Raw genomic sequence first — 14,492 nt, 5'->3', positions numbered from 1 at the left:
TGGAAGACCACTGCACAAATTGGCGCAGTATGGTATTAAGGGTAAGTTGCTACAATGGATAAATGAATGGTTTAATGGGTTGATTGGTTGGGGATTTATTTGGTGCATCAGCATCTATGGCCATAGTGTGCCAGGGTGAATGGGAAAAGACAGAGTGTTTATCAATGGATGTTGCTCTTCATGGACTAATGTTATTAGTGGAGTCCCCCCTGTTGTTTTGTGTATTTATTAATGATATTGATGAAAGATATCAAGCTTAATGTCGAAGTTTGCAGATGATACAAAGATTGGCAGGGCTATTAATCAGAGTAATGGCAGTGTGCTACTGCAACAGTATCTTGATAATTTGGGCAGATGGACTGAAAAGTGGCAACTCAAGTTTAATTCCTCAAACAGGCCTATGTGGTTGGGTAAATTCATATTGTGATTTTTAAATGTTTCTCACCAACCACGTATTAAAATAAGACACAGAAACTGAAATTTTAAAAACTATATATTTACTACTATATATTTACAATTAAAATAACTTTACAACTAAATATATATATACATCAAATAAAATACATTAAAATACCGGGTTAAGAGCGATAAAACCGACCGTAGCTTTCGAAGGCTCCTGCCTCCTTCTTCAGCAGTAGCTTCCTTGTACTGCGGTGCAACCTAAGTACCAGCAGGTTCATGGTCTGAATCACGTGTTTTATCACCACATGTTCTATTCTCCTGTGTACTGGGACCGGAAGCGGCTCGGGAGCGCGTCATATGAAATCGTTCATCCCTTCTGAGGATCGTAGTCTCAAAGAGGGAATGAATCTGCAAACCTTTGTCTCTATTAATGCTTTCTGTCGAATTAATCCGCAAACTCTCAAGCCACTTGCGGTCCCAGAACCTATGCGCCCGATCAGTGATGATAGCTTCGTCCGGGGAGATCTGATGTTGCTTCTCCAAAAATGCTCAGCCATGGCAGACTTTCCGTATTCTGCATTCCTTATTGCCCTAGCATGCTCCCCCAGGCTATATAAATATATAGTTTTTAAAATTTCAGTTTCCGTGTATTATTTTAATACGTGGTTGGTGAGAAACATTTAAAAATCACAATAACTCAAGTTTAACATTGACAAATGAAAAGTACTGCATATGGGTACAAATGTACCATCTGTGTGGTACTCACAGATGGTACATCTGTGAGTACCACACAGATGGTACTCACTGATGTGAAATTTTCTGATTGATGCAGACATTTTGCTATAACTGCTCATGCAGTCTTGTCAATGATATACAGGAATTTTGCTAACAGAAATAAAGAGGTGATTATTCCTTTGTATAAGGCAATAGTCAGGCCAAACCTTGAGTACTGCATACAGGTCTGGAAGCCTCAATTCAGGAAGGGTGTAGAGCTGTTGGAACGAGTACAGAGAAGGGCTACGAGATTCATGAGAGGAACAAAGGTATGCTATTACCAAGAAATCCTTAAATTCTGCAGATTGCATCCTCTGGAGACTAGGCACCTGTGAGATGATCTGATTGAGGTGATTAAGACTTTTAATGGTTTGTGCAAGCTCATTGCTAATGGGATGATTTCTCTTGCTCAGATTACGCACTTGAGAAGATATAAATTCAAATTGAGGAAAGACGGTTGTAGAATAGATTTTCGGAAATTTGCCTTTAGCCAACAGATAGTTAATTGCCGGATCCATTACTATTACTATTTTTATCTAAATAGAATGTCAAATTCTATGTCCAGAAAAATGTTAGATTATCTAATGTTTAAAAGATTACTGGCCTGTCCAACAATCCTAGGGCTCTATTTTAATATAAAATGTGTGTGCCAGTTAAATTTTATATCTCATTCAAGTTGGTCTTTAAAAAATCTCCTGATGTTTTGGAAAAAGTTCCTGTTTTTTATGCAGCAGTTCTGCTTTTTGCAAAAACAACTTTTTTTTTTATTCCGAAATGCTTAATGATGAGACTTTTTTTTGCCAAAACATGGCAACTTTATCAGTAGAGATAACCATTCCAAAGTGTTATCACAGAGAAAGAAATTACCAGAGAACCACAGGAATCTTATACTTACTTTCAATACCTGAACAACTGACTAATTTAAAGGCTGCACATCTAATCTGTGTAGTGAGGACTTGTATTGAAAACTAATGTGACTTCGACTATGAAAAGGTGGTTAATGTGTCAAGATATAAATCATGAGGTTTTAAGTGATTTTTGTAGAAAAAAGTACACTCTTTCCAGTGATACCAATTCCAGGTCTCTAGCTCAATTCGGTGCTTCACAATTTGTACTTAATAATGGAAAATAAAAACTGGAAAACTTAAAAGAAAAATTGAACATACTTAATTTTTACCATAAAAAAAGGTAGACATACAGAAATACTCATACAAAATTATCCAGTTTAAGAACAAATAGCTCACATTCACGCTGGACATCCACCCCTTTTCTTTTTCTTCTTCTTTATTTAGTTGTGAGGCCACTTCATCTGCTTTGGAAGAATCTGTAACTAGGCTTCTGATGTTGTTATACAAGTACTACTGGTGAACCAGTGACAGTCCTCCTGGCTTGATGATTACCTTTGGCCTCATTCCATCCAATGGTTTTAATAGAAGTGTGAACTCATCAACATCCTTACTACCAGCAAATTTCCTTGCCTTCACTACTCCACTAGGGGCAAATCATGAAGTGATGGTATTTAGTAATCCCAGCTAACTGTTTGAAAAATTGCTTCAAGTATACATCCCATTCATATGAAGTCACTTGTTTGGTAGAGACAGCCTTATTATGACCACCAGGAGCAGAGATAATAACACAGTTTATCAAGTCATTGTGGGTATCATATTACTGACAGCATACTTTGCTTTAAAGATCACTGGTGTTTCTGTAAGTTGTTGCCCACCGCGAGCAGAGACCAGCGAGAGACATCTGCCTCACATGGAATCGTGTTTACTTAAACTTCTTTTTGCTCGTTAACCACCTTTTCATAGTCCAGGTCACATATGTTGTTTCAAGTGCCAAAATTGCAGGCATTCTCAGACGTTTTTGATCTTGAATTAAAATATTTTACAATAACTGAGAGGAAGGCAGAAGAGACATTAAAAATATGGCAGCTGGGGCCGATGAAATTTGTCTAGTTACATTAAAGAAGCAAAATTGGTTATACAAAAAGAGGCAAGCAAACCTTTAGTGTAGTTATCTGAGCATCATCAGATTCAGTGGATTCCACTAAAAAATATTGGGAACTTTGCTCCTGTTCACAAAGGGAGATCAAAAGGAAACGTGAGCACTTGCACTGTGTACAATATTTTTATGAAATCTCTCTCCCTTTTCATGAAAATCCCAAATGTGAAAGGTATTAGAATCCATAGTACTTAGTACCATTCATGCGTTGAAGATGAAAGAAGATACTTGTTGACTTGAATTTCTGTATATTGTAATTATCAGGAAATACGTATGAAAGAAGGTTGTTCCAGAAAACAGAGGTTGAATGAACAAAGGAGGAAGAAGATTTGGTTTTGTGAATGTGGTTGGAAGGTACAAGGATGTTGCCTGCTTTGACTGCTTTGGAAGAGAGAATTCAGAAGAATAGTGGCCATGAAAGGATCTATAGAAAAGGCAAGCAGCAAAAACAGAATGGCTATGAGACACAGTGGAGAGACTTTTAGAGATGAGTCATTAATTAGCCTAACTGCACTCTTTTGAATGGAATCTAGAAGCCTGAGAGAGAGGTTTTGGGAGCACCACCTCAGATGTGGGAACAATATTCCATGGTAGGGTGGATTTGCGATTTGTACAAAGTGAACAGCTGTTTGGAAGAAAAGTAAAATAAGTTATTGTTATTTATTTATTTATTTTCTGGTTTTTAGGAGCATTAGCAACTAAGGCCATATTGCTCTAGGGGGATATGCGGTGGTCATTCCCTGCCCTTTCCACATCCTCCATATTTGGTGGTCATGGGCTCGAACCCCAGTCTAATCAAGAGGCATGTGCTGCTCCTGCCCACCTGGGTACGGAGGCACTGTAAAATAAGTGCAATGGGAAGATAATTGGATGGGAGGGATTTGTCACCTTTTTTAGGAACTGGATGGGCATGAACAAATTTCCAAGCTGTAGGAAAAACACCTTGGAATAAGGCGGCTTTTTTTTTTTTTTTTCACAAATATTCTTGCACATTTCTATTTGAGTTTATCCTATTCCTGTGAAAACAGTCTCTCTAGGGCCAAATTACACTTTCTGAACTTTCCCTGTACTTGTTAAGTAAATCATTAAATCTCCTAGTTTTAATATCATTAGTACCAACTTGTACAACAATATTTATATGAATATTATTAAAAAATTAAAAATACATATGAGGTGTGGTTTTCAAATAATGAGACTGTTGGAATAAATTAAATATCCGTATATATAAAACGCTTAGGTATGCTGCCCAAATTTTCCAACTTCTAATTGTTGCCAGCACCCGTTCATGCGGTTCGCCTTGCAAAACCACCATACCAGGCATTCTTTTTTAATTTTTGTATTAATGTTTTTCGACTGAAGAAAGGCAACCTATACCTGAAAGCTATGATGTACACCGATGAACCAAAACATTATGACCAGTGAGTTGTTAGGCAAATCGAAGCAACTGCAGGTAAACTATGATGTGTATGCTGGTCTGGACATGGTATAAAAAACTTGATACTGAGCTACCGAAAGTGGTCTGAGGAGGGAAAACCCACAAACTGCTGGTGAGGTGTTGGACGACCACAGCTCATTGATGCTTGAGATGAGCGAAGGCTTTCCCGGATAGTGCGTGGCAACAGAAGGACAACTCTGGTGCAGCTTGCCAGTAATTGGAATGCTGGTGATGGGAGTAATGTATCACACTGCACAGTACATAGAACCCTGCTGAAAATGGGCCTGCGTAGCCACAGACTTCTCCGAGTGCCCGTGCTAACCAGCACCTACAATGGGCATGCAAGCATTGAAACTGGACCTTGGGTGATTGGAAGAAGGTCATCTGGTCCAATGAATCCTGTTTCGTGTTGCATCATATGGATGGCTGGGTACGTGTGCATTGTTTACCTGGGGAAGTGATGGTGCCTGGATGCACCTTGGGACAAAAACAAGATGGTGGCAGCGGTATCATGCTTTGGGTGATGTTCCACTGGGATACCCTGGGTCCAGCAATCCATGTGCCGGGCACTCTGACTTCTACCACCTACCTAAACATTATTGTTGACCATGTACACCCTTTCATGGCAACGGTCTTCCCATCTGACGGTACCGCCTTTCAGCAGGATAATGTGCCATGCCACACTGCCCGGATTGTTCGAGACTGGTTTGCAGAACATGAGGAAGACTTCCAGGTATTGCCCTGGCCTCCAAATTCCCCAGACATCAATCCCATCGAACATCTGTGGTTTGTGTTGGAAATAGCAACACCGATCTCTGGCGTCTCAGCCATGGACTTTACAGGAGTTAAAGGATCTGCTGGTTACGTGTTGGTATCAGATACCACAAGACACATTTAGAAATCTTGTAGCGTCCATGTCTTGCCGGGTACAAGCTGTTTTGTCTGCATGTGGAGGACAAACATCATATTAGGTAGGTGGTCATAATGTTTTGGCTCATCGGTGTATGTTTATTTTATCTGTCTTCAATTTTAATAAACCATTCTAAGTTTTATGAAGTGTAAAAATGGCTGAACAGTGTGTAAGAACTTTGAGAAAATGTAGAAGAAATGCTAATGAAACGTTAGAGACTATGAAGACGGACAGAAAACATTAAAGAAAGAGAAGCGTTGAAGAAAGAGACAGGCAAAACACCGTAGGACTAATCAATTAGAAGTACTGGATGTGAATTACCAACAAACGGTAATTAATGTGGAAGGAGCTTGACATTGAAAATATGTGTTACAAATGTGAGTATTGCAGTGTAAGATATTGGGAACATGAGTTAAACACATTCTGTCTGAGACACCTACTCTATTACGAGAGCTGCTTACAGGAGATACACGTGAAGTAAATAACTATAGAGAACATATACGAGAGTACAACTCAGCAATGCCGTTCACATCAATGGGTGCAGAGATTAAATCACTGCCTGGAAATGGTCCATACTGTTTTAGAATACATGGCGAGACTTACCATTTGTTCTCACCGCTCAAATGAGGCAAATAACCCAGGATATGGACAACTTTATATTTTTGATTCTGCTGAAGCAGCAGAATCAAAAATATAAACGGCTTGAAAAACAATCAAACAACACTGTATGGCTGGTGTAATGCAACAATTGGATGAGATGTTTAAGAGATGATATAATACACCTACATCCAAAATGGCGGTTGCTGTAATATTTGTTGGAGAAGACGTGGAACCACCTGCAAATAGGCATAATGCATATACCCCACAGCTGACTGCTGTAGAATTATATCACTGCTAAACAAGAATGGGGAAGACTGAATGATCTAGATTAAACTATTTACACCATTAATCAGAAAGACGGCGTATGTTATGCTGGGTACATCTAGAAATGAAAAACAATCAAACCAAGGGTGTATGGCCAAACTAATGTAACAATTGAATCAGATGGTTAAGAGACAATATAATGTACCTATATCCAAAATGGTTATTGCTGCAATATTTGTTGGAGAAGACTAGGAACGACCTACAAATATAGACATACGCATATTTCGGACAGGTGACTGCTAAAGAATTATATCACTGCCGAACAGGAATGGTGAAGACTGAAGGATCTAGATTAAACTATTTACGCCATTAATCAGAAAGATACCATACAATATGCTGGGTACATCTAGTAATTAAATATTTTTATACATTACAAGTTATCCCCTTCAAAATAATTGGGCTTGCAGAAACACTATTCCATACTTTTCTTCCAAGGACAAAACTTTCTGGAAGTCATTTTCTGTAAGTTCTTCTAACACTTCAGTCATGTTTCTGAATGTGAACTGAAAATCTTTCTCTGTGGCAAATAGCATTTATGTTCACACATAGTGATTTGTCATTTGGCAGAAACTGGACAAAGTACATTGTGTGCCAGAGCATTATCTTAATGGAGCATCCAGTCATCCTTACACAATTCAGGTCTCTTCCTTTAAAGAACTTCAGTGTAGCATGTTTGATTGGTGGTTTGATTTGGTGGGATGTATTCAGCCGTAATAATTCCTTTAATTTTGAAGAAAACATGAAGCATTCTTTTTTATTTTTGATTTTAACAATCTTTCTTTTATTGTGCTGGAGGATTATTTTGTCTTTCTTTGCATTGACTGTCTTTTAGTTTCTGCGTCATACTGGAACAGACAACTTTCATCGCAAGTAATTTCAGTGCTCAGAAAGTCTGGATTTCCTTAAATCTCCCCCCTGGATTAAATCCCCCCACACACAAACCATCTTCATAAACTGGTTGTCTGCTCATTCAATCTGGTGCCAATTTTGGCCCCATTTTGTCACCTGCACTTTTCTCATGCTTAACTTTTCAGTTAAAATTTTTTTTTTTTTTTTTTAACTCTTTCTTTACCCATATTCAGTTCTGATGCAACCTTTCTAATGCTTAAACAATGATTACTTATAATCAGAAGTAATCAGTGTCCTTACCTGGTTCACATTTTCATCAGTTTTCATGGACACCGGATTTCCTGGTCATTTATTTTCAACACATTGTCCTACTAAAAATCTTTTATGCCATTTAAATGTGTGGGCCCTTGACATAGTATCTTCTCCATAAACTTGGTGTAACAAATGACAACTTTCAGTTGGTGTTTTCTTTAGCTTTGTTAAGGCGCCTCCGTAGCCAGGTGGGCAGGAGCGGCAGTGGTAACACACGCTTCTTGATTAGACCGGGGTTCGAGCCCGTCACCACCAAATACAGAGGATGCGGAAAGGTCAGGGAATGACCACCGCATATCTCCGGAGCAATATGGCCTTAGTTGCTAATGCTCCTAAAAACCAAATAACAAACAAACAAACAAGCTTTGTTAAAAATTTGAGGTTGATTTCTTTGTTTGATTCTTTTGGCTGTCATTTTTCCAGTAAAAACACAAGTAAATTAAATCCTGTGTCATTGAAAAGTGAATGAGTGTGTTGGAACGTTACTTGGGAGACTGTGGGCCATGTTGAAGGTTAACTGCTGTGCCTTTGTTTCTCATATGGCTCTAGGTGTGTAGTTATTTTTGTTATTTAATAGTCAGACCTTATGAATTAACTAATTAACTAATGCTATCAAATATACAAATACAGGTGACCCCCACTTAACGCTGATAATTCGTTCCGGAAAAACAGAGCTCTAAGTGAATCCGCGCTAAGCGAGCGCCGCATTCCCATAAGGTAACATATGTATTTGTAAGTTGTGGTCGGTACCATAGGATATTTCCTAATCAATAATAAACAGTAGTGAAAAGATGCACAAATGTCGGTCAAAATATTTAATATTAAAATATTTATACATATAAAATATTCTGCATTACATACGTATATATATAATTATGTGGTAACTACTCACATATCAAAATTAAACTTAAAATTCCAATTAAAATCATGAATTTAATTCATCTAAATTGTGATCTAAATTGATTTTAATTGATTTAATTTAATTGATGAATTTAATCATGAAAAATGTGTCGATTTTAGTATCTAGGCCCTCTTCTAGATAAACTAAAAGGGGTATTAATTTAAAGTCACCTGATCCTTCGCCACTTTGAAACCTGGCATGATTTTTTTCTTCTTTCAATATGAAATTTCTTTTACACATTTGTTTCCACAAAAGTCCTGCTTCATCTATGTTATAAACTTGTTGAGAAGTATAACACACAATACCCCTCTTCAATAATTTTAACAAGTTCATTTTTTGAAAGTTTTGGTTCCTTGATCTGCACTTGCAGCTTCCCCCTAGATTTTAAATCTATTCAACCAGCCCTTACCAGTTTTAAATGGTTCCACATTTTTTTTTAGGCGAGTTTTCTTCAGATCATCATATTGGCTAATCTCTCTCTCTTTCTCTTTTTTTTTTTTTTTTTTTTTTTTTGTAATATTTAACTTAACTGAATTCTGCATTGGATATTATCTTCAATAAAATTAGTTAGTGTCTTTCCATTTCAATCCTAATAGTCGGCCTAGCCCTAGTTGCTTGTAGTGGAACAGCTATCTTTCTCGCTGCTGAAATGAATTCTTTATTTTTTTATAATTGTTCTTACAGTTAAACTTGCAAATCCTAAATTATGGCACACATCCGCTTGTCGTTGACCGGAATCGATTCCCTTCAAAACGTTTAATTTAATTTTCAAATTCAGTCTTTTTCTTTTATTTTTATAGTCTTCGTACTGCGCCCAGACGTTGTTGCTCTTTCATTCTTATCATCCATTATTAACTCTTTGAAAATGTAACTGTGTTGGTCGCATTAATTATGATACAATGTTCGAGTAAACTGTCCGTTACACACGATGTCTAATACTGTACTGAGTGATGACTAGACTTCGGATAAATGCATATAACGCAAATATTACAAGCAATATACTTGATCATTTTTTAAAATGTTGATCTCGGAACTACGTAACAAGTCACTGTACTGCAGTTAAATTAGCATGCGAGAAAATTTCACTGAGTGTGGAAAAATTTCTAGGTGTGGGAAACGTTTTAATGCTGTTTTGCTATTCATTTTAAGCTATCGATTCCATCAAATGAAATGATTTCGTTAAAAATGCAATCTGTAAAAGAGCGTTATAGTGATCTGTGACAGCGTTATAGTCAGATAAGGGTTATAATATAAGAACAGCGTTATAGTGAATCAGCGTAAAGTGAACCACGTTATAACGGGGGCCTGCTATATATATATATATATATATATATATATTTGATAGCATTAGTTAATTCCATTTTCAGGTTTATTTCAAATTTGGCTACCTTCACAGTTTGCAAAATTTGAAATTAAGTGTTTCTTCCATTGAATAGTGTCCATTTTGAGAGACTGTGGATTTTATGTTATCATAATTCTCTTTAAAAACAACGTCTTTCAAGAGTAATGACTGAGGTAACACAGTAGATGTTTATTGATATCAAGAGATGAAAATAAATAACCTGAAACTTTAAACAAACACAGCATTGATGTTTGTCCAGAACTATGCCATTGTGGAGCACTAGACGGGTTTTCTTTCCAATTTCTCTATGAAAATCATAATAAAATCACTTCCTATACTATCGCAGTAAAGTCTGTCCATGTTTAAAAAGACAGAAAAAATTTCAGATTTTTAATCACTGATTTTTTTTCTTTTGGTAGTTGTTGGCGCATCGACTTCTGTGGCCATAATGCGCCTCCCAAGGTTTTTGCAGTACTTTGATCGAAGCCTGAGGCGGGATTCAAACCAGTGACCTTTTGGTTGCCAGGCAGGCACTTTACCCACACGGGTAAATCAACTGTTAATCACTGATTAACAGTTAATGTAGGTACATTATTTTCAATGGGAACTTGAGGCAGTATGGCACCCCCTTCTGGTTTAACTTGTTTTATTAAAAGTTATTGAACCATATACCTTGAAGAATAGTTTTCCAAATTTTCCTGATGCTGTTCATAAGTAGATTAAACATTGATATGTTTATCAATGTTTAATGGTCCAATCCACTACATTTTTGGTAAAAATGCAAATTGATAAAAAAAAAAATAATAACTAAAAAAGACTCAGAATATTACATCTTAAAAACATTGTAAAGCAGCAAATATTTTAACACAAATAATACATTTGTGAGGTGAAGGTATGCTCTCTTATCTTGTAATAGATGGAGCAAAAATAAATAAATAATTAAAATGATGTTTATATTTATTTTAGTTGCCTTGTGCGATACTGCTTTAGTTTGTGGTTTATTCATCTTCCTGCATACACTACATATTGCTCTTCCAAATCCAAAGTTTTGAGAATAGCATATAAAGTGTTGGTTCATATGCAGTCTCTTAAACTTCATCCTCCTGATGAGGTCAGTATATCAAAGTTTTTATTTTTATTTTATAAGTATTAAATTTTTTCAGTTTTATGTAAATAAAAGTAAAAATATGCATAATTAATATGTAATTAAGTGAACACTTGTTAATACTGATTTTTATTTTACAGACAGCACCATATTTTATTTCTAAACATTGTTCCCCAAATGAAATAGAGATGTAATGTTTAAATTCATGGAATCTTATGATTTTGGCACCACTGGGACCTAATCGCTGCTTAATTTTTTTCACGTAATAATGTATAGTAAAGTGTTCTGATCAACAATTATAGAAAGATTGTGTGAAAGAATATTCTTTCACACAAGACCATTTCATTGCTTAAAATTTAAATGGCTTTGATTCAAGAATGCAACAATAAAACAATCACTTCAACAAACAATAACTTCTTGCAGTAGTTTTTGGTTATGACACCATGCTAGTCTACAAATGGATTTTGCTAATTATGCATTGAGAGAAGTATGCAAGAATAAAAGCTTCAAAGCCAACTGAAGAAGCTTCCCATGTCGACAAAAGAACAAGTTGAAAAACAGAGAATGAAACAAAATGCAGAGTTTAATAAAATCTGCTTATTAATATTTTGATCACATCAACTTTCTACATCGCCTTCTTATCAAGAAGCTGGACCGTTGACTCACAAAATTATATTCAAGAACTTCATGAGGATTTTCAGTTGATTCCTGAACTGGCTAGACAGAGTATACTGCAACAACCAGTTTCGACTTTGAGGGACCTGTTAGAACAAAGGCTCATCAGTTTTCTATGGCTAGAGAAATCGATTTAGAAGCTGTACTGATCGCAAGAAGTACAAGTATTTCGTTGAATAACAACAGAACGATCTCAGCTAAATGAAATCATTTTCCACTAATACCAGCTAGCGCTATTACCATCCATAAATATCAGGGAGGTACTTTCGATTCAGTTTATGAATATGAGAAATGTCATGAACAACAACTAGTTTATGTTGCATTATCTTGAGTTACCGTTATCTTTACATGATCTTTACATTATTGCTGCTGCAAATGGAGAAAAGAAATTTTATGGAACTGAGAAACGCTACGTCCACTCTTGAAAAGATATCATGGAACTGAGAAACGCTACGTCCACTCTTGCACTTCAAGCTGAAATGACCAGGTTGTCGAGTAATCCTCTATTTATCATGCAAGATACTTTCTTTATACGAGTTCATCAGTAAATGACAAGATCTTTACATTCTAACGTTAAATTGTCAAAGTTATTATTATTATCTATATGGTTCAAGGAAGCCTGAGGTTTATGCTGCACCAGTCAAAAAAAAAAAAAAAAAAAATCCCAAGTTAACCTGAGAGAGAGAGAGAGAGAGAGAGAGAGAGAGAGAGAGAGAGAGAGAGAGAGAAGAAAATCACCAAGAAAGAGAAGAATGATGATATCCAGCCCAGGACCCTGGGTGTGCCAAGCCCACACTCACCAGATGTGAGCCCCTGGGGTTAGTTTACATGCTCACAGTGACGATCTCACTGATACCATCCAATTTACTTTTTATTAATTAATTTATTATTACTTTTTTATTTAATTTATTACTTTTTATTAATTAATTTATTTATTTATTAATTTACTTTTTGTTAATTGTTATTAATTAAATAAGAACGATAAAGTAAGTGTACCTAACTTCAATTGTGTCATTCAGTTTCAAATGAGAAAATCAACAAGCTGGTGGTGTATCAATTTATCATAACAGTGAAAATCGTACGCATGTTATTTCTCATTTGGTCGATACATCAGTGCATTGCATGTCAAATCTTCAGTGTTAGACCTGTTGAAGGCATTTATTCAGCTGAATGCCTTCTTCCTGATGGTAAAACAATATTGTCAGTAGTTATTTACATTTCACCTAACCAAAAGATCAAACACATCATTAAATTCATCCATTTCATTTCACTTCCTTGCATGACTGAAGGAGCTGCATTGCTACAACAATTTTCTCAAGAAATCCAACCGAATACCAAAAATATTTTGTGAAGATTTCAACACTAATTTTGCAGATACTCAATCCAAACCTTGGACTGATTTTTTAGAAAATAAATTTGGTTAAATAGTTTAAATCTGTATCGACTACTAATCGTCATCAGCCGTTTTCAATCCACTGCAGGATGAAGGCCTCTAGCATATGACTACTAATCATGGAACTTTAATTGATGCTATGTTTCAAAGACATTTTTTTTTTCTTTTCAAAGACATTTACACTCTTTTCAATCTGAAGCATACGTATCATATTTTAGCAATCACAAACCCATTGTAAGTAAATTACCTATTGAACATGTATTGCAACCTCAAATTCATGAAACTTTCGAAAAAAAAATAAATGCTTTAAAATGTTAAACGTGTTTTGATTCTTTTCATACTAAACCCCTTTAACCTCATCGAAGCCAAGGATGTTTTCACATAAAATTAAACATATTTTGTGCATACAGAGTACACACAGTGTTTTTTTCCCCCCATGTTTTCTCTTTAAATCCAGCTAAATCAGCAGCATATTCAGGCCATAAATAACTTCATCAGAATTCATAATTGTAAACTGACTTCGGATATAGTTAGTTCCTAATGTATGAAACATTAGAGGCAATGTTATATATTGTATTCTTGGCATTGAACTGTTTCAAAAATTTACAAAAAGTGGGCTTTTTTCCCATCAGTAGTGTCTAATCCTTTAGGCATGTGGTAATAACATGTAATCCTCATGTGGTAATAACAGGTAATATCAGCAAACATATTCTGCCCCGTGGGATGTATGATCAGTTTTATACTGCAGAAAGAAAATGAACAAAAATTCATCCTTTCACTAATTCATATCACCAAAGTTCACGTGACCTGGAGTGATCTTCATGCATTGTCAGTGATCTGCGGTGCCTTCTCTGCAAAGTAGGCGCCTCCGTAGCCAGGTGGGAAGGAGGAGCAGCAGCAGTGCATAATACACTCTTCTTGATTAGACCGGGGTTCGAGCCCGTCACCACCAAATACGGAGAATGCGGAAAGGTCAGGGAATGACCACCGCATATTCTCGAGCAATATGGCCTTAGTTGCTAATGCTCCTAAAAACCAAATAACAATAACAAACTCTGCAAAGTCATTATTTCTGTGGTAAGTCTTTATTACAGGACAGATAATGCAGAGCAACTCTTAGAACAAGGCACTACTTACCCAAACTTCCTTGTTTGACTTAAACTACAAAGAGCAAATGTGTTTTAAAGCACTTGGGTTCTTTGCGATGGTAAACAATTGCCAGTTTCAGCTTGAAATTCCAAGTAGACTTGCTTCTCAGAGGAATCGGTGATTCTTTGATTCCTTATCACCTAGAAAGCTGTTTCTTGTGATGAAAGTAATGTGTGGGCATCTTCTTTCTGCAGACATGCTGATGTTACTCTTTGCTATTCGCAATCAAATGAATTAGTATTAGTTTAAAAAAAAAAAAAAGCGAGGATGCCAGTTTTTCATATTTAATTAGAAGGTTCCCCATTCAGCTGCTCCTT

General features: G+C 36.2%; 1 protein-coding gene across 3 annotated transcripts in view; it reads left to right on the top strand.

The window, feature by feature from the left end:
- Positions 1–14,492, top strand: part of Crag (DENN domain-containing protein Crag) — an 878,555-nt gene that overhangs the window by 441,150 nt on the left and 422,913 nt on the right. For all 3 annotated transcript variants that reach the window (XM_090389072.1, XM_090389068.1, XM_090389077.1), the window contains one exon: positions 10,820–10,964. In XM_090389072.1, coding sequence (XP_090245198.1) covers positions 10,820–10,964 — 145 coding nt within the window. The remainder of the gene's footprint in view (positions 1–10,819; positions 10,965–14,492) is intronic.

Source organism: Mastigoproctus giganteus, chromosome 2, assembly GCF_048544385.1.
Source record: "Mastigoproctus giganteus isolate SK-2022 chromosome 2, ASM4854438v1, whole genome shotgun sequence".
Lineage (NCBI taxonomy): Eukaryota > Metazoa > Arthropoda > Arachnida > Uropygi > Thelyphonidae > Mastigoproctus > Mastigoproctus giganteus.
This window is presented reverse-complemented; position numbering and strand designations above follow the sequence as displayed.